Source organism: Apiospora aurea, assembly GCF_038362705.1.
Source record: "Apiospora aurea strain CBS 24483 chromosome Unknown utg000009l_segment0_segment0, whole genome shotgun sequence".
Taxonomy (NCBI): domain Eukaryota; kingdom Fungi; phylum Ascomycota; class Sordariomycetes; order Amphisphaeriales; family Apiosporaceae; genus Apiospora; species Apiospora aurea.
This window is the reverse complement of record NW_027117396.1, coordinates 90,981-118,474: the sequence shown is the minus strand read 5'-3', so window position 1 is coordinate 118,474 and position 27,494 is coordinate 90,981. Positions and strand designations below refer to the sequence as shown.

General features: G+C 55.6%; 13 protein-coding genes across 13 annotated transcripts; 5 read left to right on the top strand and 8 right to left on the bottom strand.

The window, feature by feature from the left end:
- Window positions 1–273: 273 nt before the first annotated feature.
- On the top strand, window positions 274–1,245 carry PG986_013147 (uncharacterized protein; the record flags this gene model as incomplete). The annotated part of the gene is made up of 3 exons (XM_066849369.1): window positions 274–336; window positions 485–762; window positions 819–1,245. 3 exons carry the CDS (start codon window positions 274–276, stop codon window positions 1,243–1,245), a joined length of 768 nt encoding a protein of 255 aa, XP_066693512.1.
- Window positions 1,246–2,062: 817 nt separating this feature from the next.
- PG986_013146 (uncharacterized protein) lies at window positions 2,063–2,589 on the top strand (the record flags this gene model as incomplete). The annotated part of the gene is made up of 2 exons (XM_066849368.1): window positions 2,063–2,219; window positions 2,246–2,589. The coding sequence occupies 2 exons, from the start codon at window positions 2,063–2,065 to the stop codon at window positions 2,587–2,589; spliced, it is 501 nt and encodes a 166-aa protein (XP_066693511.1).
- Window positions 2,590–2,794: 205 nt separating this feature from the next.
- PG986_013145 (uncharacterized protein) lies at window positions 2,795–3,783 on the bottom strand (the record flags this gene model as incomplete). The annotated part of the gene is made up of 2 exons (XM_066849367.1): window positions 2,795–3,271; window positions 3,385–3,783. The coding sequence occupies 2 exons, from the start codon at window positions 3,781–3,783 to the stop codon at window positions 2,795–2,797; spliced, it is 876 nt and encodes a 291-aa protein (XP_066693510.1).
- A 702-nt stretch (window positions 3,784–4,485) lies between these two features.
- On the top strand, window positions 4,486–5,277 carry PG986_013144 (uncharacterized protein; the record flags this gene model as incomplete). Its single annotated transcript, XM_066849366.1, has 1 exon — window positions 4,486–5,277. One exon carries the CDS (start codon window positions 4,486–4,488, stop codon window positions 5,275–5,277), a length of 792 nt encoding a protein of 263 aa, XP_066693509.1.
- Window positions 5,278–5,545: 268 nt separating this feature from the next.
- Window positions 5,546–6,259, bottom strand: PG986_013143 (DNA-binding protein; the record flags this gene model as incomplete). Its single annotated transcript, XM_066849365.1, has 1 exon — window positions 5,546–6,259. One exon carries the CDS (start codon window positions 6,257–6,259, stop codon window positions 5,546–5,548), a length of 714 nt encoding a protein of 237 aa, XP_066693508.1.
- A 1,674-nt stretch (window positions 6,260–7,933) lies between these two features.
- Window positions 7,934–8,949, top strand: PG986_013142 (uncharacterized protein; the record flags this gene model as incomplete). The annotated part of the gene is made up of 2 exons (XM_066849364.1): window positions 7,934–8,763; window positions 8,838–8,949. 2 exons carry the CDS (start codon window positions 7,934–7,936, stop codon window positions 8,947–8,949), a joined length of 942 nt encoding a protein of 313 aa, XP_066693507.1.
- A 211-nt stretch (window positions 8,950–9,160) lies between these two features.
- On the bottom strand, window positions 9,161–13,979 carry PG986_013141 (tmem1 family protein; the record flags this gene model as incomplete). The annotated part of the gene is made up of 4 exons (XM_066849363.1): window positions 9,161–10,927; window positions 10,980–13,422; window positions 13,518–13,884; window positions 13,946–13,979. The coding sequence occupies 4 exons, from the start codon at window positions 13,977–13,979 to the stop codon at window positions 9,161–9,163; spliced, it is 4,611 nt and encodes a 1,536-aa protein (XP_066693506.1).
- Window positions 13,980–14,517: 538 nt separating this feature from the next.
- PG986_013140 (S-methyl-5-thioribose-1-phosphate isomerase) lies at window positions 14,518–15,705 on the top strand (the record flags this gene model as incomplete). The annotated part of the gene is made up of 1 exon (XM_066849362.1): window positions 14,518–15,705. One exon carries the CDS (start codon window positions 14,518–14,520, stop codon window positions 15,703–15,705), a length of 1,188 nt encoding a protein of 395 aa, XP_066693505.1.
- Window positions 15,706–15,889: 184 nt separating this feature from the next.
- Window positions 15,890–17,185, bottom strand: PG986_013139 (uncharacterized protein; the record flags this gene model as incomplete). The annotated part of the gene is made up of 1 exon (XM_066849361.1): window positions 15,890–17,185. The coding sequence occupies one exon, from the start codon at window positions 17,183–17,185 to the stop codon at window positions 15,890–15,892; it is 1,296 nt and encodes a 431-aa protein (XP_066693504.1).
- Window positions 17,186–17,792: 607 nt separating this feature from the next.
- On the bottom strand, window positions 17,793–19,576 carry PG986_013138 (uncharacterized protein; the record flags this gene model as incomplete). Its single annotated transcript, XM_066849360.1, has 2 exons — window positions 17,793–18,566; window positions 18,752–19,576. The coding sequence occupies 2 exons, from the start codon at window positions 19,574–19,576 to the stop codon at window positions 17,793–17,795; spliced, it is 1,599 nt and encodes a 532-aa protein (XP_066693503.1).
- A 456-nt stretch (window positions 19,577–20,032) lies between these two features.
- Window positions 20,033–21,740, bottom strand: PG986_013137 (cytochrome P450; the record flags this gene model as incomplete). The annotated part of the gene is made up of 3 exons (XM_066849359.1): window positions 20,033–20,539; window positions 20,618–20,861; window positions 20,899–21,740. 3 exons carry the CDS (start codon window positions 21,738–21,740, stop codon window positions 20,033–20,035), a joined length of 1,593 nt encoding a protein of 530 aa, XP_066693502.1.
- Window positions 21,741–22,292: 552 nt separating this feature from the next.
- Window positions 22,293–23,628, bottom strand: PG986_013136 (uncharacterized protein; the record flags this gene model as incomplete). The annotated part of the gene is made up of 3 exons (XM_066849358.1): window positions 22,293–22,701; window positions 22,770–23,569; window positions 23,626–23,628. The coding sequence occupies 3 exons, from the start codon at window positions 23,626–23,628 to the stop codon at window positions 22,293–22,295; spliced, it is 1,212 nt and encodes a 403-aa protein (XP_066693501.1).
- A 694-nt stretch (window positions 23,629–24,322) lies between these two features.
- PG986_013135 (MAP/microtubule affinity-regulating kinase) lies at window positions 24,323–27,279 on the bottom strand (the record flags this gene model as incomplete). Its single annotated transcript, XM_066849357.1, has 8 exons — window positions 24,323–25,743; window positions 25,800–26,441; window positions 26,483–26,534; window positions 26,580–26,665; window positions 26,716–26,863; window positions 26,926–27,043; window positions 27,102–27,112; window positions 27,232–27,279. The coding sequence occupies 8 exons, from the start codon at window positions 27,277–27,279 to the stop codon at window positions 24,323–24,325; spliced, it is 2,526 nt and encodes an 841-aa protein (XP_066693500.1).
- Window positions 27,280–27,494: the final 215 nt, after the last annotated feature.

Genomic DNA, 27,494 nt, shown 5'->3' with positions numbered 1-27,494 from the left:
TCTTGATAGTCGCCGACTATACAATTGTTCTTGAGACTCACCGACTATACAACCGGTAATGGGATGCTTATCCGACCCTGCTCTGCGCTCTCCGTCAACCTGGCCACGATCGACCGCGCAAACCTCAATTCACCTCTGTACCCTTCTGCTCCTTCCAGTCATATTGCAGATACTTTCACCGACTTGCATCTCACTTGAGCTATTATTGCTGCATTGTTCCCCTTTGCAGGCAAATCGAAGCTCACTTGTCGAACAATCCGCCCCCTTTCGGCGATGGCAGAGGCCAAGAAACCACTGGGATGGTTTGACCTCCCTCCCGAGGTCAGAAACCAGATCGTAAGTAATTCCCCATGGACAATGATCGACAGAAGCCTGTTTGAATGGCAGGATATCCTGTTTCCCATTTAAGAAGGCGCCATGCCCTCCCCGGCAATGCGTTTATTCCACCTCCCGAGCCCTGACTGACCTCGTTTTTCTCACACAGTACAAAGAGGTGCTCATCACGCCGTTCAACCACCCCGGCTGGTCTCGCTCCGTTGCCATGTCCGAGGAGACCTCGTCCAACCACCAAGAGGAAACCTCCCCCGAACAAGAAGACACCTCCCCCGAACAGCAAGAAGAAGAGCTTCCGTCCGATGGCCAAGAAGAGAGCTGGCCCGAGGAGCCAGAGTACGACGAGATGCCCCTCAGCGTCCAGATCCTCCGAACCAGCAAGCGCGTCTACAACGAAGCCGTCGGCTTCCTCTACAGCGAGAGCGCCCTGTGCGTCAGCCACCCCTGGACCTGACCGAGACCATCCTCCCGAACATCGGCGCCAGGAACCTAAGCTTCGTCCGACGCGTCTGGCTCCCCTGGCCCGAGTGGAACGAGTACCACCCCTACCCCGACGGCGGCGCCGACGGCGAGGGTGAGAGCGGCAGCTTCGGCCTCGTCGCACTGCTGGTCCAGCACTGCCCGCACATCCAGGAGATCGAGTTCGACGACCTCGGGCTCCGCGGTACCAACTTGGCCGCCACGGGCGGGGTCGAGCACGTCTTGAACGCCGTCCAGGTGCTCGACTCGTACCTCCGGACCATCCCGTCCCTGAAGAAGGTCACGGTGTGGGGGAACCCATGCTATCATTTCGATGTCTGGGATCTATTTCGGGAGAGTCGGGACGTCTACTGGGAGCCCGAACGCCGACTGGAGGACGCGGTGGAAAACGCCGGCTGGGTCTTGATGCGCAGAGATTGCTACCGTTGGTGAGAGAGCATCAAGCTGCCAGGCGCCTGGGAAGTAGGATACAGCCAACCAGGAATAGTGGTAGAGCGGAGGAGGAGGGTTTTAGGATGAGCCGCCGTGTGTCGACAACCCCCTATAAGAATGATATAGGAAAATGGATACAGCTGACTGTAATGAAGGACGCGGCTGGCTTCACATGCCAAACGACCCATATTCTCCCGTGATACAACACTGGCACCCATGATTCCACAAGACGCCTATTTGTGCATCCATTCGCCCACTTGCCATCTTCGGAAACGCTGCTTTTCTCCATCGCCGACGCTCCAGTACCAACGGTCTAAGAGCTTGACGAAAAGCTGGTAGAGAAGCTATGAAACCGTAATCGACATGTAAAGAGCAAAAGAAGATCGTAATAGGAAGTATTTGCCATGATATGGTAGTTCGATCGAGTATCTCGCGACTCCTCTGACACCTACCGTTGCTACTTAACGTATTCTGTGGGGCACAGTTGCACACCCCTCTCGGACGATCCCACGCTTCAGTCACACTATGTGGAGGACTTTCCCCGGCTTGGCTACTCGGATCCTGAGGGGCAAAAGTGGGAAAACACGACGCATATAAGACGGCAGCCGAGCATCCTGCAGTCAGCCCACGCTCGAAGCTCGCTTATTCTTCGAATCCCCCATTGCCATTCACGCCTCTGCAGCAGCTAGCTACGACGACGGCCTTAAAGATTCACGGTATTTTTCAGGACTCCATATCCGAGAACCCAATCCAGGAGATCTTACTGATGTTAGACTAGGGTGTATTAGATCCGAACGCTGCAGAATACACATACAGTATGGCCCCTCTTCCCAAGCCCGAGGTGATCGACGCCATCATTCGCAAGAAGGCGCGGTACGGCTACTATGCCGACACAAAACAATGGCACCGCTACGCCGGCGACGTGTACCCACCGGGCCAGGAGCAACTCTCGCTGCGCTACCTGGACCACGAGGGCGCGCCCATCCGGCTGGGGCCCAAGGGACCCCCCTCGTCTTCGAAGGCCCCAAGCCGTGGATCGGCTTCTTCCAGCCCTTTTTCGCGCCGCTGCAGACGCTGCACAACATCGGCATCGGCCACTTCGAGCAGGTGGCCGACGACGAGGTGCACGCCCGCTTCGGCTTCGAGGACCAGCTTCTGTTCCCGCAGCTGCCCTGGGGGCTCGCCGAGATCCGCGGCGGCGGGTTTTATGATGAGCGATACCGCCTCATCGATGGGGAGTGGTATATCGTGGAGCTCGAGATGCGGCGGACGTATCAGAAGATATCATTTCCCCTTTGGGCGATAATGAGGGTTCAGCAATGGACGGGTATCTCGCTTCTGTAGTGACGTGACTTCCTGTCTGAAGGTGAGGAAAGGGGAAAGGGGGTCTTCGAGGGGGTAATTCGGTCGTTTTGAACGGTTGGCGGGGGAATTGTTATCCCACGAGGGTAAATAACCATGATATATAACGATTATAAGAAAACTTTCCCATTTTTTCGCAGTGGAAGTTTCCACACGACATTCTTGGGCGCGATGGCAATGCTGGTACTCAAATCTCGACCACGATCGGTGGGTTGCACAGCTCGTTCTGCTGACCCGCTACAACGGCGGCATTGACGAACGTTGTCATCTTCTGCTCTCCCTGGGACAGAAATTTGCTTAGATAGTAGCTAATTCTGCCGCAAGCCACGGAGATGGCCATCCAAGCCAGCATACCCCAGCCAGACCAACCCGTCATAACTTCGCCGTACGCTCGCTGTACGCCGTCCAAGACGAGATCTTCGCGACCGTAAGCCGCATGGATGTGGCCGAACACCACCAGGCGGGGCCGCAATCGATGAACCATTTCTGCTAAGTAGGGGCACCCCGCTCGGTGGAAGTCCCGCTGATCAAGGTAATGGCGCGGCGGACCATGTGTGACGAGTATGTCTGGAGGCTGCTTCATGAGAGCCATCTTCTCCTCCCAGTGATCGAGAGCGTCGGGTCGATATTGAAAGGCGGAGACGCCATACTGGGGGTCCAGGGGCTACCGAAAACGGTGAGTTTCCTTTCCTTGTTTCCATTGATAGCACCGCTTTGGCCATTAGCTTCAATGGGGGGGATATCGAGAGTGACACTTGAATCCTGTAGGTAGATTACATCTCCCCAGTCAAGGTCTGCTTTGGTTTTGGTCTGACCATAACGCCTCTCGGGATATCTGGCGAGGAAGTTTTGGTCTAGAAGGACATCATGGTTTCCGGCGACATAGATCTTGTGCTTGTGAGGTTGGGAAGAGAGCCATGCCAGACCAGCCTGCATTTCATCAAAAGAGCCCAATTCCGTCAAGTCACCTGCGTGAATGAGGACATCGCCGGGCGGCAAGGAGGGCTGCTTGTTGTGTGTGTCGGAGATGCATACTACCCGGACCGGTGCTGAAGGAGATGATGATTTGGTCGATATGCTTTGACTCTTGTGGTGGGATGTCAAAAGTGCCTGGGCGACCTGTCGTTTGCGCTGGCCCCGGGTTTTGATGCTTGTAAGTGGTACCGACGTAGGCATCGAGAATGAGCTTGTGCCAAAACCGATGGCCGAGAAGAAAAGAATTCGCCACGGACTTAGGTGGAGGCGAGCAGCTGAGGCTATCTAATATTGCAAATACATACCATACTCGAGGATGGATGGGGTTGTCAATTGGTAGATGTTGGGTGTTGCGTACCGATCAAGAAACATGCCTGTCAAACATGCACACCCCGCCTCAGCCACCCAAAGCTCTGGGCCAACATCAGGTCTCCTTACGTGTAAGTACCCCCTATATTTGGACCGAGCTTTTCTCAGACAGCCAACGAGGCAATTTCACTGGCCGCTATTCTCATCCTTCCCATCCTGAGGCCCTTCTCAGGACCTTCACGCAATGGCGTTTCAAGGAAGCCAACCTAGGTTGGCGCTGCCTTTTCTCATTCACCAGAGACTGCCATATAAATGCGCGCGCCTAATTGATGATATCAATCAGCCCAACGTGGTGATGGCCTCGGTGGCCACGTCTAACGTATAGCTGCTTATAGGGATAGCACGCACTGAGCGCAAGCCTGCCTTGAGTTTCTTCTTATGTATATATACTATAGGAATAGAATGGTTTGTTAGAGGATAGTGTTGCCCCGAATCTTGCTTCTATTCGCAAAGTGACCTAGCGATTGTATTACCACTCCGATCCTGTCTATTTGAAGCATATAGTCATAGATCATCTCGGCTCCTGACAGCATCATGGGCTGTGGAGGATCCAAGCAAGCGAGGACCAGCCCTGGAGCCGGTCCAAGACCAACGCCCCGTCCCCAGCAACAGCCCGGGGCTCGTCTCAACATCGGATCACCACAGCAAGTCATGATCCACGTCCCGCGGAACCGGGTGGACCAGCACGGCGAGCTCCTCCAACAAGTCTCCCACGACATCGGCCGGGATGAGCTCGCCGCCGCCCTCGCGTACGTCGCACAGTACATTCGCCAGCGGCGCTCGCGGATCACCGTCGTGGCCGTCGGCGGCGCCGTCAACACGCTGTACCTACGGTCGCGCGGGAGCACGCAAGACATCGACATCTTCGGCGCCGACTTCAACAACGACGCCCGCGTGCTGCTGGACCGGGCCATGCACGCGGCCCAGCAGCGGTTCCCGGCGCTCGGGACCGACTGGCTCAACACCGAGACCCAGATGTGGATGCCGGGCCCCTTGCACAGCGAACTGACCCGCGTCGCCAAGGTCCAGAACGTCAAGATCTTCGAGAGGCCGGGCTTGACCATCTACGCCGCCCCGTGGCACTATGCCTTCACCGCCAAGATCAGCCGCATTCTCACTGGGGGAGACCAGGCTAGGTCTTATGATATGGACGATGCTTTGACGTACATACACGAGTACATTCGTGCACATGGCAACAGGCCGGTCCCCATAAATACCGCTCTCCAATGGGCCAGGCAGTTCCACCATGAAGTCACGGCGAACGTTCTGCGGGACCGTGTTAACCGGTTGTATCGATCTCGATACGGCACAGCTGCCTTTGTCTAAGTTGACCGATATATTGCCACATGACGAGTACTCCTGGAAGACCCAAGGCTTTGTGGGATGGGCTGTCTGAGGCCTCGTGTCATGTCGAGGCTGGAATGGTGTCTTGTACATTGGGGGGGAAGCCGTAAGGACATAAAATCCTCGTAGTGCGTATTCTGTATGATACGTGTACCAATATCAGGCTGTTGCGCTCGCTGGCCGAGCGTCTCAAATAGAACGAATAGTAAAACTTGCTTCATTCTCGGCGGTCAAACCCCTGTATATGCTATCAAGTGAAGAATATATGAGGAGTCCAGAGCAATATGTTCTTTGCCAAGAAGTCGGGGTCCGCCCGTGTATCCTGCTTGCTCTCCAGCAGTTCTCCGTCGTGGGTTGGTAGCACGTAAGTCTGGCTCAACGGTGGTACATCTTTTGCCCATTGTGGCACCTCCTCCCATTGCCGTAGATGCTCTGGGACGTTCCGGGCAGCCTCAGCTTCCTCCGGGATCAACAGGGCAGGCATATTGCGGCTGAGACCCAGATTTACCCTCTGATTGAAAGACCGCGCCATGAGGAATGTGCAACCGGCGAGGAACGCGTACCTTTCCGGGTCATCGTCTGCCGGGTCGGCTATCTCACTAACGGGCCAGTCACGCTTCCGCCAGAAGGCCTCGAGGCAATTCCGGTAGTCGAGCACACGGTCCAGGACGATGAATTCGTAAAGACGGTAAAGAGCAAATAGAGGGCTGTCCTTGAGAAAACCTCGAGGTGCCGCAAACTTGCGAATGGAAATGACCGACAAGTATTGCGCAGCATCCTCGAGAATCATCCGTGGCGGCGGTGGCGGGAACACAGGGTAGTCATCGTCACAAGGCACGAACATGTCTTCGGTCCCATCCTCATCCTCACCGAGCGTAGGTCTGGTGTTTGGGCTGGCGTTTTGTTTCTGCCTTCGCAATGTAGTGGAACACCACGAGGCAAGCTGGAGGCGCATAGCATGCATGGTATGACCCTCGGTTTTTCGAAGGCAGACGGTCGGTAAGGGTGTGTAAATGCCTACTCCGAGTGAAGCTGCTGCAAGGTAAGTTGAGTCGGACCGGATCACCTTGTACCATGTGGCTGTGAAGGATCGATCAACCCAGGATGGCAGGTCAAGAACGCATTTGGGGTCAATCGGGTTGAAAATGCAACGCATGGTAAGCATCACGTGTTTTTAGTAGTGTATCCTTTTACTGACCGGATAGGCATCAAGTGTGAGTGTTCCATACCAACCGACCTGTTTGTAACAATGCAATGCGCCAACCAATGGAGTGTGAAGATAACATGCCGGTAGCTGTAATGATGTGATGCTTGCCATATAATCCCCCGTACGCGCTGTGGTGGGTACCCTTTCAGTGGTTGGGGCCACTGGCTCAACGGCGGTGCCCTTCTGCTAGGGCTGGCTTGGGACAGCTGGACAGCGGGTTTGACGCCTCCAACGACCCAACTCTCCGAGAGCAGCCTGGCTTCAACTTGTTGTAGCGCCCGCCCAGGCGGCCGCATCTTGGCGTATCCCGAATAGACACGAATGAATACTTGCTGTGGCTAAACGTGGGGGCATGTCTCATCAGTAACAGTCAACTGCCAGGTGCCGTCACTTCTGGTACAGGTGGTCATTTGCGTACCTTGGCAGAAACCACAGACCGATAATCCCGGCCAGCAGTAAGCCCAATGACGCTACTTCCTTCTAAATTTAGGTCTTGGGCTACAGGGTTTCTTTCAATCCTTACCCGCGCGTGTCTGTCTGTCTTGCCGCCAACCGCCCACGAACACAGACAAAGGCCACGAGTTATCAATCACGACGCCATTGTTGTTCCTGGAGGATCATTCGGCCCCCCCCTGATGCTAAGCCCTTTTTTGAGCGTAACAATCGGAGCAGATGAGCCTGATCCAGTCCCTGAAACAAGACCCCCTGGCCTGCTGATCTGCGTTTGCTTCTCCCGCAGCTAGCTCCCATTGTTATTCACTACAGAACTCGAGCCGCGCTGATCACTCACAGGACGGAACGACATGTCGGAAGAACGCCTTTGTCTCTCCATGCTACAAGTGGGACCGCGGCTGCAGTGCTGGACTTGCTTTCCATATCAAAGGCTCTCGGTTTATATTTGGACTCAAGATCTTAGGGATCGGCATTGAGGTTTCCAAGTCCAACCCTCCTTGGGGCCAACCTGTCCCTGCACCTTTCTCGTGGCCCTTGGCCTAACACGTAGAACGCCCGGAGCTGGCCCCCAATGTTGGAGATTGAGTGCCTCCGAGGCTCACTACGTGATGGTCCAACATCTCACACCTGACGTAGCGGTCCCCTTTGTCATACAGGGTAACGATGACCGCGCTGACCCTGGACATGTGTGCCGCCAGCGATGATGAAAGAGACAGGCACATAGCCGATAAGGGAATAGGTGTACTATTACTGATCAGCCTAACCACTTCGTCGCAAGTCAAATCTATCTATATAATCTTCATCTCCAGGCCCGATGTAAGACCCCCTCTTCTTATTCGGCACAGTGATCTCAAGCCCCTGATCCTCAGATATATACTAGCTTGTTGACCAGTCACTGCCGTGATACATATACTATCTTCACATCTCCATATACACTTGAAAGCCCATCACCACCACACACAGACGCATCCCACCACCATGCATGCCCTCCTCAGCATCATAACCCTCTCCCTCCTCAGCGGCCTATCCCCAGCCGCCCCCACCACCATTGAGCCCCGAGGAACCACCCCTAACAACGCCGGCCCCAAAGTCGGCCTCGCCGTCTCCGACAAGTACCTCCAGGACCTCCGAGACCTCGTCACCGGTCAAACGCGCGTGAGCTGGTACTACACCTGGGAGCTCAAAGAGAGCCCCGTGATCCAGGCCGCGAACCCCAAGGCCGAGTTCCTGCCCCAGATCGGCCCGCACGACCTGGAGCAGAAAGACTCGGACAAGCCGGTCCTGGCGACCGACTCGGCCGAGAAGCTCCGCAGCCTGCAGAAGAGCGGCTCGAAGCGGCTGCTCTGCTTCAACGAGCCCAACATCCAGGTCGCCGACGGCGGCACCTGGATGGTGCCCGACGTCGTGGCCAAGTACTACAAGCACGCCATCATGCCCCTCCAAAAAGAAGGCTGGCAGATCAGCCACCCCGTCGTCTCAGCCGGCCAGCCAGGCCTCGACTGGCTAGGCCAGTTCCTGACAGCCTGCAAAAACCTAAACGGCGGCGCCGACTGCCCCGCCGACTTCGTCTCGGCGCACTGGTACGGCCCCGCCGCCGGCCTCGAGGACTGGACCGACAAGCTGCACGGCTTCTACCAGCAGCAGGCCTCCTTCGGCGGCGGCGGCGACCGCCTCAAGTTCTGGTTCACCGAGTTGGGCGACCCCGAGGCCGGCCAGCAGGGCAGGGGCACCGACGCCGACAATCAGAAGCTGCTCGAGACGGCCCGCACCGTCTTCAGCAGCAAGCCCTACGTCGAGGCGTACGCTTGGTGAGTAATACCCACCCCCTTTCCCACAGCGACTGCTACCGCCAGGAGGTCATGCTGACGTGACATTCGGTTAGGTTTGGTGCCACCCGGCGCAGTAAGGCAAACGTCTACACAGGCCCCGGCGTTTCTCTGTTTGAAAATAGTGGTAAACTGACCACCCTCGGTAACATGTTGAAATCTGGCTGAAGGGATCTTTCATTTTTACCTTGTGTTTTATTTCTTACTTTTTCTTTTCTCTTCACTGTTAGCGACGGCGTCCCCCTTGGCTTGAACGGCGTATGATAGAAGAGCAGGAAAAGCGGGTGTCATTTTCATTGTTGTCTTGCTTATAGCTATGTCAACCACAACTATACTTCTTCTATCCTGCAAGCCTGTCTCCCTTGATGATATTCTTGCCTTAAGCCACTACTCGCTCTGCCAAGCCCCTCCGCATCGTCTCGAGCACCAGCGGGCCACCGCCGGGGCCACTGGCATCGAGACTCAGAGTAACCCTTTCCCGGTCGGCGATGACCCTGACCGTCTCACCAAGATTCCTGTGATCGATCTCGCAAGGCTCTCCGCCTGGCCCGTCCACCGGTGTAAGAGCACCGCTACCGCCCGCTTCACCTGGCACCGATTTGACCTCCCTGATGTCGATGGTAGGATACGGCAGCCATCCTTCACGTTGCGGGATCAGGAGCAATGGGATATCCGCTTCGGTGGAATCTGCACTGCTGAGCTCGTCCTCGTTGGTGGGCGCCGGAATGACGAAATGCCCCTTGCGACGGCCGCCAACAAGCCATGAATCGCCTGGTGCCAGGACCTCGTAACTGAACTCCATATCTGACATGTTTGTCATAGGGGTAGCAATGTCCCATATGCGTGTCCACTTCAGATGCAGGGTAGCCGGGACCAGCTGGTTGGTCACAACAGCAGCAACCTCTGACCTAGGTCCTTGGCGGAGCTCTGGTGCGGCGTCATTCGGCTGTAGGGTAATGTCTGCAGTGTGCACGATGGTGACCGGTGGAATATCCACAGGAATCAGAATCGATCGATGTTCTGCCGGGACCTCTTGGGGAAGAGCCAGTGAAGGGTGCGTCGACTGCCACTCGTGGAGGCACCTCGCTAGAGTCCCGGAGAGATCTTTCCCCTCGGGGTCTTTTCCTAAGCCCGTAAAGGATCTTACCCAACTGACGTCACGAAGGAAGTCCGTGGGAATAGTCCCAGTGAGTGTAGCCCGTTCTAGAGTCTGAGCGTCCAGTGCATTCCGCACACGTGGTGTAACAGTGTCGCAAAGAAGGAGACTGTAAGGCTCTGAAGGAGAATTCGCCAGGGATTTGGTGATCGACTCCCTTACAACATTGACAACCTCGTCATGGATGACGCTGTACTGGAGCTTCAAGTACATTGTCTTTGCCGTCTTGTTCGTTATTTTTACGCCCGTCTTCCGGGTCACTTTGTAGAGTAGACTGGCGGGCTGTTTGGGGAAGACCATGACTGCCTCGTCCAGCGGCAACCCAAAGTGCGACTCGAAGATATCGGAGTTGACGAGCTCGCTCTTGAACAGCCTCAATGGGCTGTGGCTGGCAGTAGACACCGTGAAGCGAGAAAATAGGGCTTTGTGCTTGAAAACGTCTTGAACGTTGACGCCCAGAGCCAATGAGATGGGAATACTAGGTGTTACTGAAAACAGGTAGGTCCCGTGCTCGGTGGTGTAAGTGACCTCGATCCTGACGGACACGTTCATAACCTCCTGTTCCACAGTAAACGGAAACCGGATCTTGAATGAGGCATGCTTCGGTAGCGCATCAAACTTGAATAGGCCAGCCTCGGGTTTCTGGGCGAATTTGTAATCCGTCTCATCCGTCCTCTGTATGCATTTTCCTTCGGCAGTCAGAAGGCGCAGACCACTCGTTGCAGCTTTGACGCGAACTTCGGCTTTGATAAGCTCGTTCCAACCCGAATCAAACTCGACATCAACTCTGTTATTGCGATCCAGCTGTACGGTGCTGGCTGCGGAAAGGCGTGCATCGAGTGTATTAGATCGATGGTAAATTGTGATCTTGGGTGATCTCAAAAAGCCACCGCTCGTCAGGGGCTGGCTGATGTCTCGCTCGTAGTGAAGGCATAGTTTGCTGGCGTTGAAGTCGACCTTATCAACTTCGTATGTGCCAGGAATGACGACCTGGTACCTCATCAGTGATGCTGTTTTTGCTCAGTGCGATATATAAGCTTACCTTGCTATCAAGCTTGAGCTTGTTCCGCCCTTGTTTGATGACGACAGGGTCAGCCAGCTCCAGCCAGATCTCCCTCTGTGTGCCGCCCACATGGCCAATCATTCGCATCTTGGCCTTCTCGATCGGCATCTCATCTACTAGCAGACTAGTAGCTTTGAGGACAACGGAGAAGCTGTCTCGGCCATCGTGATACTCAGGTGTTGAATCAATCTCGATGTCATAGAAGAAGTTCGCAAGCGGTACGCGGGCCTCGTTGGTTATGCCTTTCGTTTCGGTTAGGAGCTGACTAACAAACCCCTTGATGGCATCATTGTCGGGGTAGTTGGCCGTTTTCTCTTCTTCTTTTTCTTCCTTCTTTCCAATCCGGAATACGGACCGTTGGCGCTTCCTCTCTTTCTCAGCTGAAGCTGCTTTGGACAGAAGCTTCAACACGACTTTGACATACTCGTCTTTCCTCTGCAACTGCTTCAGGCAATCCGAGTACATCACGAGCATTGATAACTCGAGAAGACTCCAACCGCTCTCTCCAAAGAAGGGAGTGGTCCTATAGAAGAACGCCGCCGCTGCTGCATAATCGCCCATGTGGTACTTTAGCACAGCCAGATCGGCCATGCTGGCTTGAACGGAGTGCGTGTGGTTGGACACAGTGTAATGCCTCAACGCCTTGTCTGTTAGAGACTCATAAAGCCGGTAGAAATCGTCACTGTTATCCAAAGCCGCCCGCAAAAGCTTGCTCTCAATACCTGCAAGCGATATCACTGCTTCTGTCGCTGCTTTTTGATCTTCTGATACTGATGGCGAATCATCGTCGAGATTGATCTCGACCATGTCTACAAGTGACGACTGTCCGACGACAGGCACATATGCCCAGCCGTCACTCCATGCTCTCTTCTTTCCACACTCCTCCAAGATATTTCGAGACAGGATATGAAGCTCGGCTCTCCTAGCAGCCAGCTCTTCCAGCCCTACTTTCAAGAAGGCATTGTGTTTCGCTGTTTCGTGATCCGTTTGGGCCTTCCCTGCTCCTGGCCCAGGGAAAAAGGCCGGGCTCGGGGGCGGGCGTCCACCGGCAGCACCACTAGTACTTATCCTCAAAGACGATTCCCGGGCTGGGTGCATCATCGTCTTCGGTTCTGGTATAGTTGCCTTTTGCTCAGGGCCGTCAGGCGTAGCCAAGGTCGAGGGAGGAATTGGGAGTGCCTTGGTTGATGTCTGCGCAAGAACCTGCTGTGCAATAGAGAAGGCATACGAGGCGACAAGATTATCGATAACTTCCGTTGTCGCGGTATCTATAGATGGCGCTTCCTGGGAACCTTCTTCAGGTATGCTGTCTTTTGTCTCTTTTGTCAAAGCTGCTAACACGTCGCTTCGCATAACCTGCGATACAGAGGGGATGAACTCCAGCGTCCGCCTGCATATCTCTGCCAGCATGGATAGGTTTTCGCTTTCGTTTTCGGTGTGTTTGGGCGGCAGTGCTCGCGGCGCCACGCCTTGAATGACCGAGTCTTGTTGCTCCTTGAGCTTCGCCAGCAGCTCCTCTCTCGTAGACCACGCATTGCCGAGACGCAGCAGAAGGGCAATTTGTCGCGCAAAGATGTAGCATCTAAAGTCAAACACCGACACGTTGTTTTCAAGAATGAGATCACGATAGGGCTTCTTCGATGCGTTGATCGGGATCTCGTCGAAGGTGTCGTCTCCGTGGCCGGCCTTGGCCCCTGCAGATTGCATATCCACAACCTCATCATCTTCTTGTTGAGCTTGAGCGATGATCTTTTGAGCTTTAAGTGCGCTTTGTTTGAGCTCGTCTGTGAAACTCAGCAACGCGCTAGCTGTCGTGCCTAGGTTGCCCCCCGTTCTTTGGTCCTTGATAATCATGTCAAGCCCGACACTCAACTCATCATATCCAACCAAAGCATCCTCGACCAAGCCCACGCTCTCGAATCCTCGAGCTAGTCCTTCTTTAAGGATGAAGAAGGTGCAAAAGTTCCAGCCGGGCAAGCTCCGCTGATTGTCTTTTTCTTTGATATCGTCTTCATATTGAGTGACACGCATATCGAAGCTCGACAGAATCAGGCTCCGCATCTTCACCATAAGATCTTCCCAGGCGGCTTCGTTGTCTTCGGCAGTCTCCTTGTATCCGCTCGGTACGGCAGGCACGACACGTGGCAAGCTGTCGTAGGGGACATCGTTGATTCCAATACGGATCTGGGCAATGTGGTCGACAGCACCCTTGCTGCCCGAGTTGAAGTCGCTTCGTAGCTTTTCCAAAAGAGTGCTAGAGCCTGGCCTCCATTTAGAGACTGCAGATGGCTTCTCGGTGGTCCCCGCTTCGCCCTTTCCGGTGACAGGAGGTTGAGTTGCGGCCACGGTGTTCGGTATGACGACGTGGAGGACAAGCCATTCGAAGGCGTCATGATTCTCGGCGGTATTTGTCTTCTTGGCGCTCGTCCCGGGTGTATGCGTCTTGATCCATTCCCGAACTTCTTGGCGCACTTTGTTTTTGTAGGCGTCGTTGTCGTCGCAGCGTACGATCAAGACCTTGAGATAGGGGTTCGTCGCAGGCCAGGAATCTGATGTCGGCGGGCAGGCTTGTTAGTCCGGTGGCCGGCCGTCTTCTCGAGCGAGGCGTCTATTGACGGGAGAGCCCCTCCGTTGCCAATCTGCGTCTGGAAGCCATCGTCGCGGGCAGCAGCGCTCTCCGAGCGCGAGCGGGTCGGGAAAAAGGGGTCGGGGGAGAAGAGAGGACGCGGGTCGACCGAGCCTTCGGGCGCAAGCTCGACGTGCAGAGTATCGATGGAGCGAAGCGGTCCGGCATGGGATTGCCAGTGCAGGTTGCGTAGTGGAAGTCGAGGGATCAAGCCAGGTGCCAGCAGCTTGTAGACGCCATGGGGGTCAAAGTACTCGACTGCCGCGTGCTTTAGTATAGATGCGCCAGGGTGGACGTGGGCGCGATGCAGAGGGCATACCGGTTACTTTGGACGTAGAATAGGGCTGTTCCATGGTGAACAGCGTTACATATGGATCATGACTTCATTATTAGACTGGATGATAGGCAATGGTCTACGGCGTGTAGATAGCTTCGTAGCGGCAAGCGGGAAATCAATCGGTCTTGCTACGTTGCGTGCTCGAATGAAGGGTCGGGCGGCGGGCCTTTGATCTCATGGATCCCTGTGCTCGTTGGCTAGGCCGGTCGGTAACTTCGTCAGGTACGTACCAAAAGCTTAGACAGCTCGATGGAACACTTTAGAGGCAGGCGGTGAGACGCCACGCCTGTAATCGATTGGTTTCAAGCGAGTCATCTTCGGGCCTGTCGCCATTGAGTTAGGTAATCAATGATCGATGGCGGGGTCCCGGCAAAATCAGAAAGGAAGCTCCCCTGCTAAAGGTGGGATACTGGCAACGGCTAACAGATGGGTAAATATATATTTTTAGAGATAGTTGGGCATTAAAAAAGCGCTGTTGTTTATTCATCCTTTTCTTCGCTTCTGCTCGTTTCCGCTGAGCGACAGTGAATTTGTGACAGACCAGAGAACAGAAAATGGCTTCTTTACAAGCTATCCGTTACACGCGGGGCTCCCTACAAGTCCTGGACCAGCTCCGTCTCCCGCACGAGCACCACTATGACCCGGTGACCACATCCGAGGAGGGCTTTGACTGCATCCGCTCGATGCGCGTGCGCGGCGCCCCCGCCATCGCCATCGTCGCTGCCCTGGCGCACGCCGTCGAGCTGCAGAACGCCGCGGCGGGCGCCTCCTCGTCGGCCGAGGAGACCATTGCCTACATCGACTCGAGGCTGGACTATCTGTACGAGTCGCGGCCCACGGCCGTGGACCTGGGCAACGCCATCACGCACCTGAAGAAGGTCGTGCGGGCCGTCGACGTCGCCAGCCTGGACCAGGATGCCGCGCGCGCCGCCATCGTGAACGCGTACATCGAGGCCGCCGAGGAGATCTTCCGCAAGGACACCGAGACCAACCTGAAGATCGGCTCGCACGGCGCCGAGTGGCTCCTCGAGAACGCGCCGATCAAGTCGGCCGAGGACAAGGTCGCGGTCCTCACGCACTGCAACACGGGCTCCCTGGCCACGTCCGGGCACGGCACCGCTCTCGGCATAGTCCGGTCGCTCCACTCGCAGGGCTCTCTGTCCCATGCCTTCTGCACCGAGACCCGGCCCTACAACCAAGGCAGCCGGCTGACTGCCTTCGAGCTGTCGTTCGAGAAGATCCCCTCCACCCTGATCACGGACTCGATGGCCGGTGCGCTCTTCGCCACTCGAAAGCAGAGCGACTCCATCGCAGCCGTCATCGTTGGCGCCGATCGCGTGGTCCGTAACGGCGACACGGCCAACAAGATCGGTACCTACGCTTTGGCCGTCTTAGCCCAGCACCATGGCATCAAGTTCATGGTCGCTGCGCCTACGACTTCGATCGACTTGGTTACCGAAAGCGGTACCGGCATCAAGATCGAGGAGCGCAAGCCGGAGGAGCTGACCCAGATCAGCGGTGCCGTTGTGGGTGCTGACGGCAAGGTGGACGCCAGCAAGTCGGCCAGAGTGGCCACGGCTGATCAGACCATTGGTGTCTGGAACCCGGCGTTCGATGTGACTCCTGCCGAGCTGATCGATGCCATCGTCACTGAGCGTGGCGTCGTGACAAAGGGTGCCGTTGGTCGGTTCAACTTCAAGGAGATCATGCCCGAGAGATGGGCCGAGGTTGTTGGAAACTAAGGAACGGCGGACTATTTGGGCTACGGGGACACATAAAAGGGCCAGCATTCTGGCTGGGCAGGGGTAGGGGAATTCAGGACTGCATAGCGCGGGTTATTGACATTGAATTAGTGGTTCATGGGTATATACCGAGTATACAAATGTACAAAGACTCTCAATCTGCGTTGAGCCATGATCCGAGGTTTCAGTTGTCCAAAACGTGAAGCACGAGCTTCTTGTAGTCCTCGACAGCTTGCTCCAGTTCCTTCACCTTGATCGCCTCATCGGGGCCATGGGCTACCAAGATCGAGCCAGGTCCGTAGAGGTACCGGGTATGGTCTCCCTTCAAGTTCGGGACGTCCGTGCCGTAGTTGACGGTGATGTTCTCGAAGCCGGGGACCTCGCAGTCGCAATCGACGGCTCCGTACGGCTTGTGGCACGTCATCTCGAACGCCTCCTCGTCGACGCTCTTCAGGGTCTCCCACAGCCGCTCCTTGACGACCATGCCGCCTCCGTCCTCACCGTCTTGGGGTCCGATGGCCACGCGCAAGGCGATCTTGGCCTGGGCCTTCTCGGGGATCACGTTGGCGGCGACACCGCCCTCGATGTGGCCGATGTTGACGGTGGTATTGCCGAAGCGCTCAGAGCTGCCGAGGTCCGTGTCCAGGACCTTGACAAGGCCGCGCATGAGCACCTCGGTGGCGCTCTTGCCGAGCCACGGGTAGCCGCTGTGGCCGGCGTGGCCGTGGGCGACAATGTCGCAGCCCAGGAAGCCCTTGTGGCCGCACGCCAGCTTGCCCTCGGTCGGCTCGCCGAAGATGGCGGCCTCGAAGCGGGGCGGCGGCTCCAGCTCGTCGAGCGTCGCGCTGAAGTACCGCATGCCGTCGCCGCCGACCTCCTCGCCCACCACGTACAGCAGCATCACGTCCTCGGCCTTCACCTTCTCGGCCTCCAGCAGCTCGAGCACCGCGATGACCTGCGCCGCGACCGCGGCCTTGGCATCGACGCTACCGCGCCCGCTTATCACCGTGTTGGAATTCGGGTCGGCATCGGACGAGTAGTACGGGATGAAAGGCGGGACGGTGTCGATGTGGCTGGACACGAGCAGCTTGGGCTTGGGGCTGCGGGTCTTGCCCGGCCAGGCCAGCACATTGAAGCGTGGCTTCGAGGCATCGGCACCGACATCGGCTGGCGGCGTAGAAGAGGAGGAGTTGAAGGACGGGGGGATGAACTCGAGCTGAGCTTGGAAGTTGCGCTCCGTCAGGTAGTCGACCAGGAAAGTGCCGACAGCATTCTCATCGCCGCTCACCGAGGAGATCTCGATAAGCTGCTTGTGGAGGGCCAGGAGGGCATCGCGGTAGCTTGGTGCCCCCTTAGCTTCCGAAGAGGTGCGGGCAGGTCGATTGTCGGCGGGCAAACCGTCGCTCAATGGCTTCTGCAGCGAGCTGGCGAAGGCTGCGGAGCCCCCAAGCAGATATGCGGAGAGGAGCGGTAGCTTCATGGCGAAGGATTGACAGAAGAGTACGCCCAGCAGGCCGTCAATTGGGCTTTACGAATGTCAAGCAGTCTCACCCGGGCCAGGATAACGCAATTGGCACCTGGAATGGGCTCTGCTGTCGTTTCTTTGCTCCAACTTTGCAATACTTGAGAGTATTGAGTCTGGGATGAAGACATGCATGTTGGTTGACCTAAGTCTTGAAGAATGACGCGGGCGGCGGCCGCTTAGTGGGCCCGTGGGCCCTCCTTAGGTCGGTGGCCCCCCGAAGCGATCCACCGTAGCTGCTGCGACAACCGGCTGGTCTTATCTCCCCCTGGTTTGGTTTGCCAAATGCCGTACGTAATGTTAGCTACAGGTAGGGCAATTAGCTACAAAGGCCCCCTAGCTGCGAACTCCCGATGCTAGCTAGCTTCAAGTGAGCATAAGTCAGGTATTCTCCGATCTACTACATACAGTAACCTACATATTTGATTTGCCGGCGTGTGCTAAGCTAGGTAGATGCACCTGTAACTCCTCGAGTCGATAGATGAAAGGGACGTCACGTACAAGTTCGAATGAGCGCCAGCAAATAGCCAGCCAGTATGAGGCCTCTGTGGAATGAATGGCAGAGTCATCGCGACTGGGAATGGAATCGACCGAGCAAGCGTCGCAACTGAAGCGAAATCCGCTTCGTCCCCTTTCTCGTGGACTCCTGCTGATCAACAACACCGCCCCGATCACGACCAGAATCACCAGAGTTCTTTACCTCCGACTCAGCCGGCCTGGCGACCCCCATAGTCGCGACAGGTTCTCCATCCGTAGCCTTCTTCTCCGGGACGACCTCTTCGTTCGGGAGGAGTTCCTTGGCCACTTCTTCAACCGGAATCAGTGCGCTTGTGACGTTTCCATCCGGTCCACCACCACCAACTTGCCCTATACTGAGCCCACCCTGACACTCTTCGGTTACCTTCTTGTGAACAAAGGCAGCCTTGGGCATCACGGTGTCCCCGTCAAGGACCTGATACATCCACCAGCCTGATAGCGACTGCATGGTGTCACGATCAGTCGTTGCCGAGTTTGTATTCCCCTGCGGTGATGCCACTGCTGCAGCACTTCCCATTCCTGCAGATGGGCGAAAAGTGGTGTTTTGAAACCCTCGCGCGTCCGTGACAGCAATACCGACAGATCCCGCCACCAAATGGGTCTCGACTTGTTTATCGTTGCCTAGCACAGTGACGGGCACCAACACCCAACCGGCAGGCATTTCTGCCACCTTGATATCGTGGTAGTACACATCATCCAGTTCGCTTGAAAGCGACTTGGGCAGCGTACTATGGACCGTTTTCAGGTAGTTGCTATGATGTCCATATCCGGGCATGTCGCGAACCATAAGCCTGCCGTCCTCCTATCGACTCTCGGCGTTAGCATTACTTTCGATCACGAAATAAAGTCACATACCTCCACAGGGAATGTAACTAACTCAGAAACCTGGAGAACCAGGCACTTTTTTGGTGGAGAGGATTGAACACATGAATAGAGATAGGTGGAACTTCGGAATAGAGAGTGAGGTTTGTCCCCAAAACCACTTACATCCCAAAAGCAGAAGGCCATCATCCATCCCGTCAAGGTGTCGTCTCCGCTCCCGCTGTCATACCGAACGATGCGATTCCAGAAGTCAATAATGACCGGGTCATCTGCCGGGCCTTCAAACGTCGCGATCATGTACCTGAGCACGGGTCGAAGCAATTTATACCACCGCGCCGGCTGCTCCCCGTACTCCTTGAGCTTCTCGAGGCGCCCGAGGATGTCTTCGTAGTCCGACTTCTCGCCCAGGAGCGTCACCGAAGGGATCCCGCAAGTGGTGGGGTCAAACATGTACAGAAAGTACTTCTGCAAGGTGCCCATCATCAAGATGGCCGCCACCGTCTCGTCGGTGAGCGTGGTCGTCGTGAACGACGGCAAGACCCAGGCCCGGAGCTTGGGGTCCACGATGTTCTGCTCAATGAGCTTCGTCATATTGCGGCACATCGACCCGAAATCGACCTCGTCGTTGAGCTCTTGTTCTAACAGGAGAGCCCGTTTCCCTTCAAAGGAAACGAACTTGTCGCGCAGTTTCTCGGAGTTTGCATTGACATAGAAGCTGGACTGGGTCAGTATGGCAAACCAAACGTCCTCGGGTCGGATTACGAGGTTGTGATGATTTGAGTAAGCCTTCCAAGCAGACTCTACAAACCCGTTGGTGGAAGGTGTGACATGACCACGAGCCAGAATTTCATCGGGTAAGGAGGTCTGAACGATGGGGCCCATCTCGGACACCTTCCTAGGTGCTGCTCTCTCCAAGAGCGTTCGAGACCCGATACGGGACCCGCCAGCCCCTCTTGCGCCATGCTTTGCGACTTTGATGGTGACAGGCATGCTGTTAAGCTGAAGGGGAGATATGGGTAGCGGTGGTAATGACTGTGTATCAGAGGATGAACGACCTGCCATCCAAGTGGGGGGAACAGGTTATCTTTGAGCGTCCTGCCCGTGGTGTGGAGGTGAGTTGAAGATCAATCTGAATGATTAATTATATTTACAATTATTCCAGGGCAAGGGAGGCATGCGGGGAAGCACTTATGAAGGAATCGACGCCAGGCAACCATATTTCGTTCAGCAGATCAGCAAACACCATTGGATCCTTAGCCGAGCCGAACCGCATATGAATTCTGCAGTTGGTTCTGTAGTTATCAAGGCGCAGAACATCCCTTCCCCCTTAATGTACGCAGCAAAGTTTGATAAAACGATTGCTTACGGCATAGGCCATTAGGGACTTTTACTGTGAGTCTCTGCCCCCTCCCCTGCCTTAGTAAAATAACAGTTCCTTCTCCCATGTTACTGTAAGCGGCCCCGAGTCCTCTCATAGTCCTCCACCATAGCCCTCCGCCGCTCCTCACTCCGCGGCACAAACCCCACCTCGAACTCTTCAGACCCCAGGACGAGCCCCCCATGAAACCCGCTCTCCACGCTCAGATCCAGGGGGTGCTCCCGTATTGGTTTAAACTCGAACCCCCAGACCAGCTTGGCCGCCACCATCATGACACTGCTGACCGCGAACAGGTCCCCCGGGCACTGCCTCCGGCCGCTGCCGAATGCGTAGTTGGGCTTGCGGCCCTCGGCGCGGCACCGGGCTTTGGCGCTGGGCTTGACACCGTAGACATTACCGATATACCGTTCGGGGTTAAACTCGTCGGGGTCGCTGTAGAGTTCCGGGTCTCGCTCGATGGCCCACGTGTTCTGCAGCACTACGGTCCCTTTGGGCAGGTGGTAGCCGCCGACGGTGTCGTCTGCGTCGAGGACGTGCGGGAGGTTGTTGGGGGCGGGCGGTCTCCAGCGAAGAATCTGTGACGGAAAGTGAGTTGAGATTACTGTGTCAATGTATCATTATCGGAGGAAAGAAGAAAATCCAACGGGACTCACTTCTGAATAGCAAGCGCGAAGATATGGCAGCTTGTTAACATCCTTAGGCTGCGGGGGTCCGTCGTCCGACCCGCAGACGCTTTCGATCTCGGCCTGTGCCTTCTTCATGATCTCCGGCCGCGCCGCCAGGATTTTCACAAACGTCAGCGCCGTCGAGTAGGTGGTGTCCACCGCGGCATCCAGGAGACCACCCCCCGAGATACGCCAGTTGGTAATCGTCGAACTCGGCCTTGCCGCTTTCCTCCTGCGCTCGCAGTATCCTCGCCATTAGAGACTCGTACCTGAGCGGCGCCTCTTCCGACGATAGCGAGGCCGCTCTCCTCAGTCTACGCTCCTCCTTCGCAGACTCCAGCATCATGCCATAGAACCCTTGCTGGTTCCTGCGCAAGTCCCGCGCCGTGCGCTTCCACTTGGCCAGGAACGTCGGCACCCACTTGAGCACCGGGAACATCTCGACCGGGGGTGCCACCCCGGGCGTGAGCAGGGTGAGCCAGTTGTCCTGGTTGCCGTAGAACAGATCGACGAGCGCGGCCTCCTTCTGCTCGCCGCGGTGGCCGCAGATGGCCAGCAGCGGGGTCGCCAAGGCCCAGTTCCGGAAGTGGTCGGCGAACCGGGCCGGGTCCGCGGCGAGCCGGTACGCGAGATGGGCCGCCATGGCCTCGAGGACGGGCAGCACCTGCTCGACGCCCGTGGGGCCGAGGAGGTGCCGGACCACGGCGGTGCGCCACTGCTTGAGGTAGCCGTCGTAGGGGAGGAAGAGGATGTGCTGGGCGCCGAAGACGATGTGGTTCCGGACGACGTAGTCGCTGGGCCGGCCCGAGTAGATCGAGCCCCGCTTGTCCAGCAGGTCGCGAACCAGCCGGGCGCTGTTCAGCACGACGAGGTTGCCGGGGCCTATTTTAAGGCCAATGATGTCTCCGTACTTGGCTCGCCATTCCGCGAATTTGAGAAATGGCTTAGGCGCCGCGAAGTGGTGGACGTTGCCAATGAAAGGAAGAGCGGGAGGTCCCGGCGGGTAGTTTCGAGGCCGTAAGGATTTCAAGGAGAAGCGCACAAGGGTAACGAGCAACGCTACAAGGATGCTGAGGCAGGCCCAAGAAAGATACTCAAAAGTTACCTCCATCGTCAAGAATCGCGTATCTCATAGCCTGCCAAACCCAAGTAACTTGGAAGATAATTTGCAAGTGAAGAAATCCACACATTCGGCGTTGGGTACTTATACAGTCATACGACTCGTTGAGTCCTGGGACATGCAATGCGACCCATTGACGCCCCCATTTCCCACCAGTAAGATACAAGCCGAGTTGGAGTTGGAGGTCCTTTTACCGTGATAGGGAAACCATCGCCATAACGTCTCATGCAGCTTACCCCTATACGCATACGCATACGAATTGTGCTGTTCGGGTTAGCCTACACACGCAAAGTACTACCCGAGAAATTCCAAATACTCGAGCCATCGATTTATCACGTTCTGTATCCTCAGAAAAGGGGGAAATAGGACGGCCAGGTGTTCATTTGCGTTTGACGACGTAGACAAATATCTCGGCCTCAGTAGCAAGTCGCAGCATAACCCTTTTGCTAGTTGCATCGTACCAGCCATGACAGCCGATATTCGTTGCACACCCAAATTGCTATTGCCTTGGCCTCGAGACTAAGTAGCGAAACGCAGCACAACTCAGAGCTCTATATGGCTAGGTCCCGAAATAAGACCAGTCCAGGCTTTGAACTGATTTTGAGCAATAGGGAGTGCATAGTGTCCACCAAAGGAACCTTGCCCACCAGACGCTCCGCCTCCCGAGAACCCAATACCGCCCGGTCCTTTTCCGTATCCGGCTTGGCCACTTCCGGTTCCGGTACCGCTACCCCCATCGCCTCCCGTGGAACTCGTCTCTGCGGCCGGCGACGACGACAATGCGGGCCCGTACGTAGACCCTGCTTTCTTGTACCCCATGGTCGTTCTTCTGGAGCTAAGGACCCTGGATGTAGGGTAATGAGGCTGGTTGGCGTCGAGGCCTGGGTACGATGTGCCTTCCATCACTGTGAGATCCGGGTTCATGTTTGCCTCGTTGAAGATGAAGCCCCAGCTTTGGGTTGGGAGCAGTCAGTCAGCATGGCCAAAAGAGAAAGGAGGCTGGCAAAGAAGCAGACTTACCGTTCACCCGTCGGGCCTGGAGCACCGGGCGTTGGCGGGCGAGCTACGCGAGCAGTAACGACACCGATATAGATTGGATGGCCGTGCACCAGTTGGAACAAGACACGGTCGGGGCCAGGCGATCGGTTTACATTGCTGGGGTCGCTGGGGTCCGGGTAGGGGTAGTAGCCGCCCATGATCAAGGGCCACTGGTATATCCTGCTAGTCCTATGTTCAAATGGCTCATTCATTGATCTGCGCTGGGGATCCCACATTCCATAGCCTATGCGGACCAGTGGCGTTGGGTTTCGAATTTCGTATGTCCCAGGGAAGCTTCCTCCATTCCAGTGCACCTGGTAACTAGCTCGATTGCCTGGGTCTTGCTCCATGTAAATCATCCTGATGGCGCTGTTTCTGAAGCTTATATAGATCTCTTCGTCGGTGTAGGATACAGCATCTTGCCCATCAGGGCTCTCGCCTTCCTCGACCGCGGGCGTGCACATGATACGGGGCGGTACCTTGTTGTATGTGCCAGCAAATACGTCGCAGTTGTACCAGTCTGGCCGAGTTGTATCTGCGTCTGGATCTCGGGAACCGTCCGGTAACTTGGGGGGGTTGTACGGCCAGATATCATCGAATGCCTTTATGGACGGAGAAAAAGGGCGATTGACGAGACCAGGCGAGCTGCTGTTGCTGAAGGCGTCGGTAGGAAGGGATGAAGCTTGGTCGACGACATGGGCTGTTGCTTCCAGGCTGGCTGAAGATCCGACGGGCAGGCTGGCGCAGAAAGGCGCCAGGAAGGTGATGAACAACACCAACAGCTTGAAAAGGAAAATCAGTCCCCGATCACTCCATGGTATGGTCAGAACAACGTTACCATCGTGATGCCTTCGCTCCCCCAGGCTGTGCCCCTCGTAGGCGGTTGGGTGGTTTCTGCTGGTTGACTGAGGTCGTATCGATGGATGGTCGATGGAGCAGGGATACGCAGCAATTGGGAAAATGCAATGCAAGCTCGATGATTGAGGAAGACGCAAACCCCTTTGAGAAGATCCTCAACCGGATTATAAAGGCTGCAGAATGGTTGTGCGTTGAATCTAAACAGGTCACTGCTCATTGAAGTGACGGGAGATCGAACGATAATTGAATGGCGCTATATGTTACCTCGGATAACAAGGTCTATAACATTGGTGGAGTGAGTGAATGTAGTACATGCTCCAGAAATACTGGCATGGTTCGTCGAGGGACTACTTAAAGTTCTCGGAAGATTGCATTCAATGGAAACAGGGCATGGATAGAAATATCGCCAAGGGTCAAATAAAGGGAGTCGTGGGGGAACGGCAGGCATGCACCAGCACGCCTAGTATAGCGAATCTTTTATCTCGCGCCAGACTATGTACAGAAGCAAAATAACAGATGGATATCTTATTGTAAAAGAGTAAAAGGAAAATTGTTCTTTAAAGCACCTTGCGCCAAGCTGATCAGAAACCTCAGAAACTGTGCGGTCTGGATGATAGACACGCACGCAAATGGCCTGCCCAGTGGGCAAGGCGCAAAACACCGACAAAGCGTCCACATCAAATAGCCGTGGGAGTAATGGTTGAGGGCGTTGCAGTCTCCCGAAGCTTCTGTGGCTCGCTTGCTGGTGTTGAGAAGTAATCAACTGCACCATCTCCAGCTCCATCTTCTTCGTAGATTTCCTCAACACTTTCGCCTGGTATGCTGATAATAGGGCTGAACTGCTCTACCTCCTCGATGCTTTCTTCATCCATCTCCCGGTGCTCCCCGTCTCCCTTGCTTTGCAAGTCGGCCTCTACATCGGCCTCTTCATCCTCCTCCTGTATAGCCATCTCGCCACTGCGTCGTCCGAGGCCATTAGCGCTAGCATTGCGACTGTGGCTCGTCTCTCGGCTGCGACTTCCACCACCTTGGTTACCGAGAGAGAGCATTGGCCCCTTGAAGATGTTCTTCTTTCTTTTCGCGAATAGTATGTTCTGGCCCGCGAAAGGGTTCGGGCTCCCAAGTGGCTGGTTCTGGCTGCCAGACGGCATACCCTCATTAAAGTTGAGAGACAGAGCAGGACCCCTGACTAACCGGATATTTGATGGAAAGGCTGAACCGGTTGGTGTAGCAGGCAACACTTTGACTGAATGATGCGGCGATCGTCCAGTTGCTAGCGGAGTCTTCGTGGTCGACATGGACGCAGTAGAAGAAGTCGAGCTGGCTTTCGAGTGAGTATGCTGATGACGGGGCATGGTATGTATGGAGCTCAGTGACGACGAAGTGGACTTTCGGCCGCGAAGACCGCCTGAGGGCCGGCGTACTGTGCGAGGCGTAACGGGACCGGGAGATAGCGAGTGTCGCTTGTACGAGGATGCCGAAGACGGCATACGTGGCCTCATTTGCCCCGAGTTCGTGTGGGTGTGAGTTAACGACGTGGGCGTAGTGACATTGCCGCCGCCACCCCGAATGTTACCAGTGCCCCCTCTCGTCACATGGCCATTGGTTTGTGCTGTTTCGGTTGCGGTCTCAGCTTGGCCGTTCCCAGAGGTGGTGTGTTTACTAGTATGGGGTCGCGGGCTGACATCTTTGGGGTTCTTGCTGCCGTTTTTCCCGTTCAGGTTCGGAGTTGACTGGCTTGGCCGTTTGCTGGGCGTATGACGTCGAGTGGTGTCCACAATCCAGTGCTTCCATGTCTTCCAGTGCTGTATGATTGCTTGCGACGGCTTCTTACGCATTTTCTGTTGAGGCTCTTGCTGCGACTTGTCATTGTTGTTTTCGTGGTTAACCCCAAGCACGTCCGGAGTGGTTACCAGGTGCAGAGTCGAGCCTCTAGATCTTGCACTGCGGATAATTCCCTCCTTTGGTGGCGGAACTGGTCGGCGCTGTAACGAGGTACTGGTTGACCGGATAGAGTCCTTCTCCAAAGGCGGCGGGGGCACATCGCTATCAGGGCTGAAGTTGCCTTTGGCATACACCTCCGGGAGGTTAGGGAGCTCTGTGATGTTGAGATCGGTGTAATGGGCACTTCTCCTCTCTCTGCTCGCCCCCGACCTCGTGGTAGTGGGGGCTCCCCAAGTTTGAAGACACCATCTTCGTCCATAATTGGCGTCATGCGCTCGAGCTTGCTTGATGCCGCCGAGAACCGGCGCGAGTTCCTGTTTTCAGCCTCCTTCTCCTTACGTCTTCTCTCTCTTCTCTTGGCCTTCCGCTCCTCCTTTTCCAAAAGCAGAGTCCACCAGCCCGCCAACGCGTCGCATCTTTGTGACAGTACGCTTTCAATGACTTGGTCTATATCAACTCCGGCGCCTCTCATTCGGTGGAGACACTCCTTCTCCAAGTTCGTAGTGAAGGGGGCAGGCTGGTGTAGCTTCAGAATGGCTTGTTGCTGTGGCGCATGCTCCAACAAAAACGGATGTTGCAGAATGTCGGGAAGCGTCGGCCTAAGCAACGGCCGTTTTGAGAGCAGGACTTTGATAAGTGACACCGCATCAGCAGACAAGTGATCGGGATACTTGGGCTCCTCTGTAAGGATCTGTCTCCTCGTTACATTGTCGTCGTCATCGTCGAAAGGCAGCTCGCCGCAGAGCAACGCGTACAAGATGACGCCCAAACTCCACACGTCGACCTTCTCGCCAGCATACTTTTCCCCTTCAGCATTTCGGGTGCCGAGTAGCAAATCGTCCCGCAGAAGGTCTGCAGGTAATTCGATTTGCCTTCATACTCGCGTGTAAAACCAAAGTCGACCAGTTTGACGTTCTCGTGCTTGTCCAATAGGATGTTCTCGAGCTTGAGGTCCCGGTGTACGCATGATTGCTGATGCACATAACATACCGCACCTACCAGCTGGGTAAACGTCTTCTGGACTTTCTCGACTGACAATGGGCCGTGCTTCAGGAGGTAATTGTACAATTCGTCGCCTATCGCACATTAGATCTGAGGCAGTTAAAATCACGCCAGCCGGTCTTACCTGGGCAATACTCCAACACCAACCAGACCAGGGATTCCGTGACTATCACCTCGTAAAGCCTTGCGATGTGTGGATGAACGAACTGCCGGTGATGGTGGATTTCGCGAGCCAAGTTGGAGTCATCCTTCTTGGCCGACTTGAGCACGACCTGATACAAACACCAAGTCAGTAAGTATCATCGGACCCTGTTGATAGCGATAGCAAACATACCTTGGAGCCATTGGTGAGCTTGTGCGTCGCAAGGTAAACCTTGCCAAAGGAACCCTTTCCTATCAGTTTCCCGAGTCCGTAGTTGCCCACGTTTTTCAAATCGGCATTGGAGAATTCGCTGTCGGGCAAGATGTTAGCATCCAGAATGTCACAGTGCTAAGAGCGAGGATGCTTACTCGAGAAGTTCCTGGTACGAGTTGGCAAGCTGGAGTTTGCATGAACGTTAGTTTTCCGTGGAAAAAGAAAAACAAGATTTGAGCTGCGGCCTAGACTGCGAAGCCAACTGCAGGCGGATCGTGAACTGACCTTGGCCTTTCGTCCCAGCGCCTCGGCCCGGGCTTTGCTTGTCTGCATGTCCTATTTTGCCTCAGCCACTGCGACCACTTCTTCCAGCCGCGCCCAAATTGCCACGAAGTTCAATCAAACGCAGCGAATAGCTTCGACTACAAGATTTCGAGGATATTGAGGTGCCACGACTCTTTTCCTCGGCGTCCGCTTCGTGCTTGGCGACGGGTGTTCTCGAGGAACGTCGAGGTCGTGCAGGAGTTGCTGTGCCAGTTTTTCGAAAC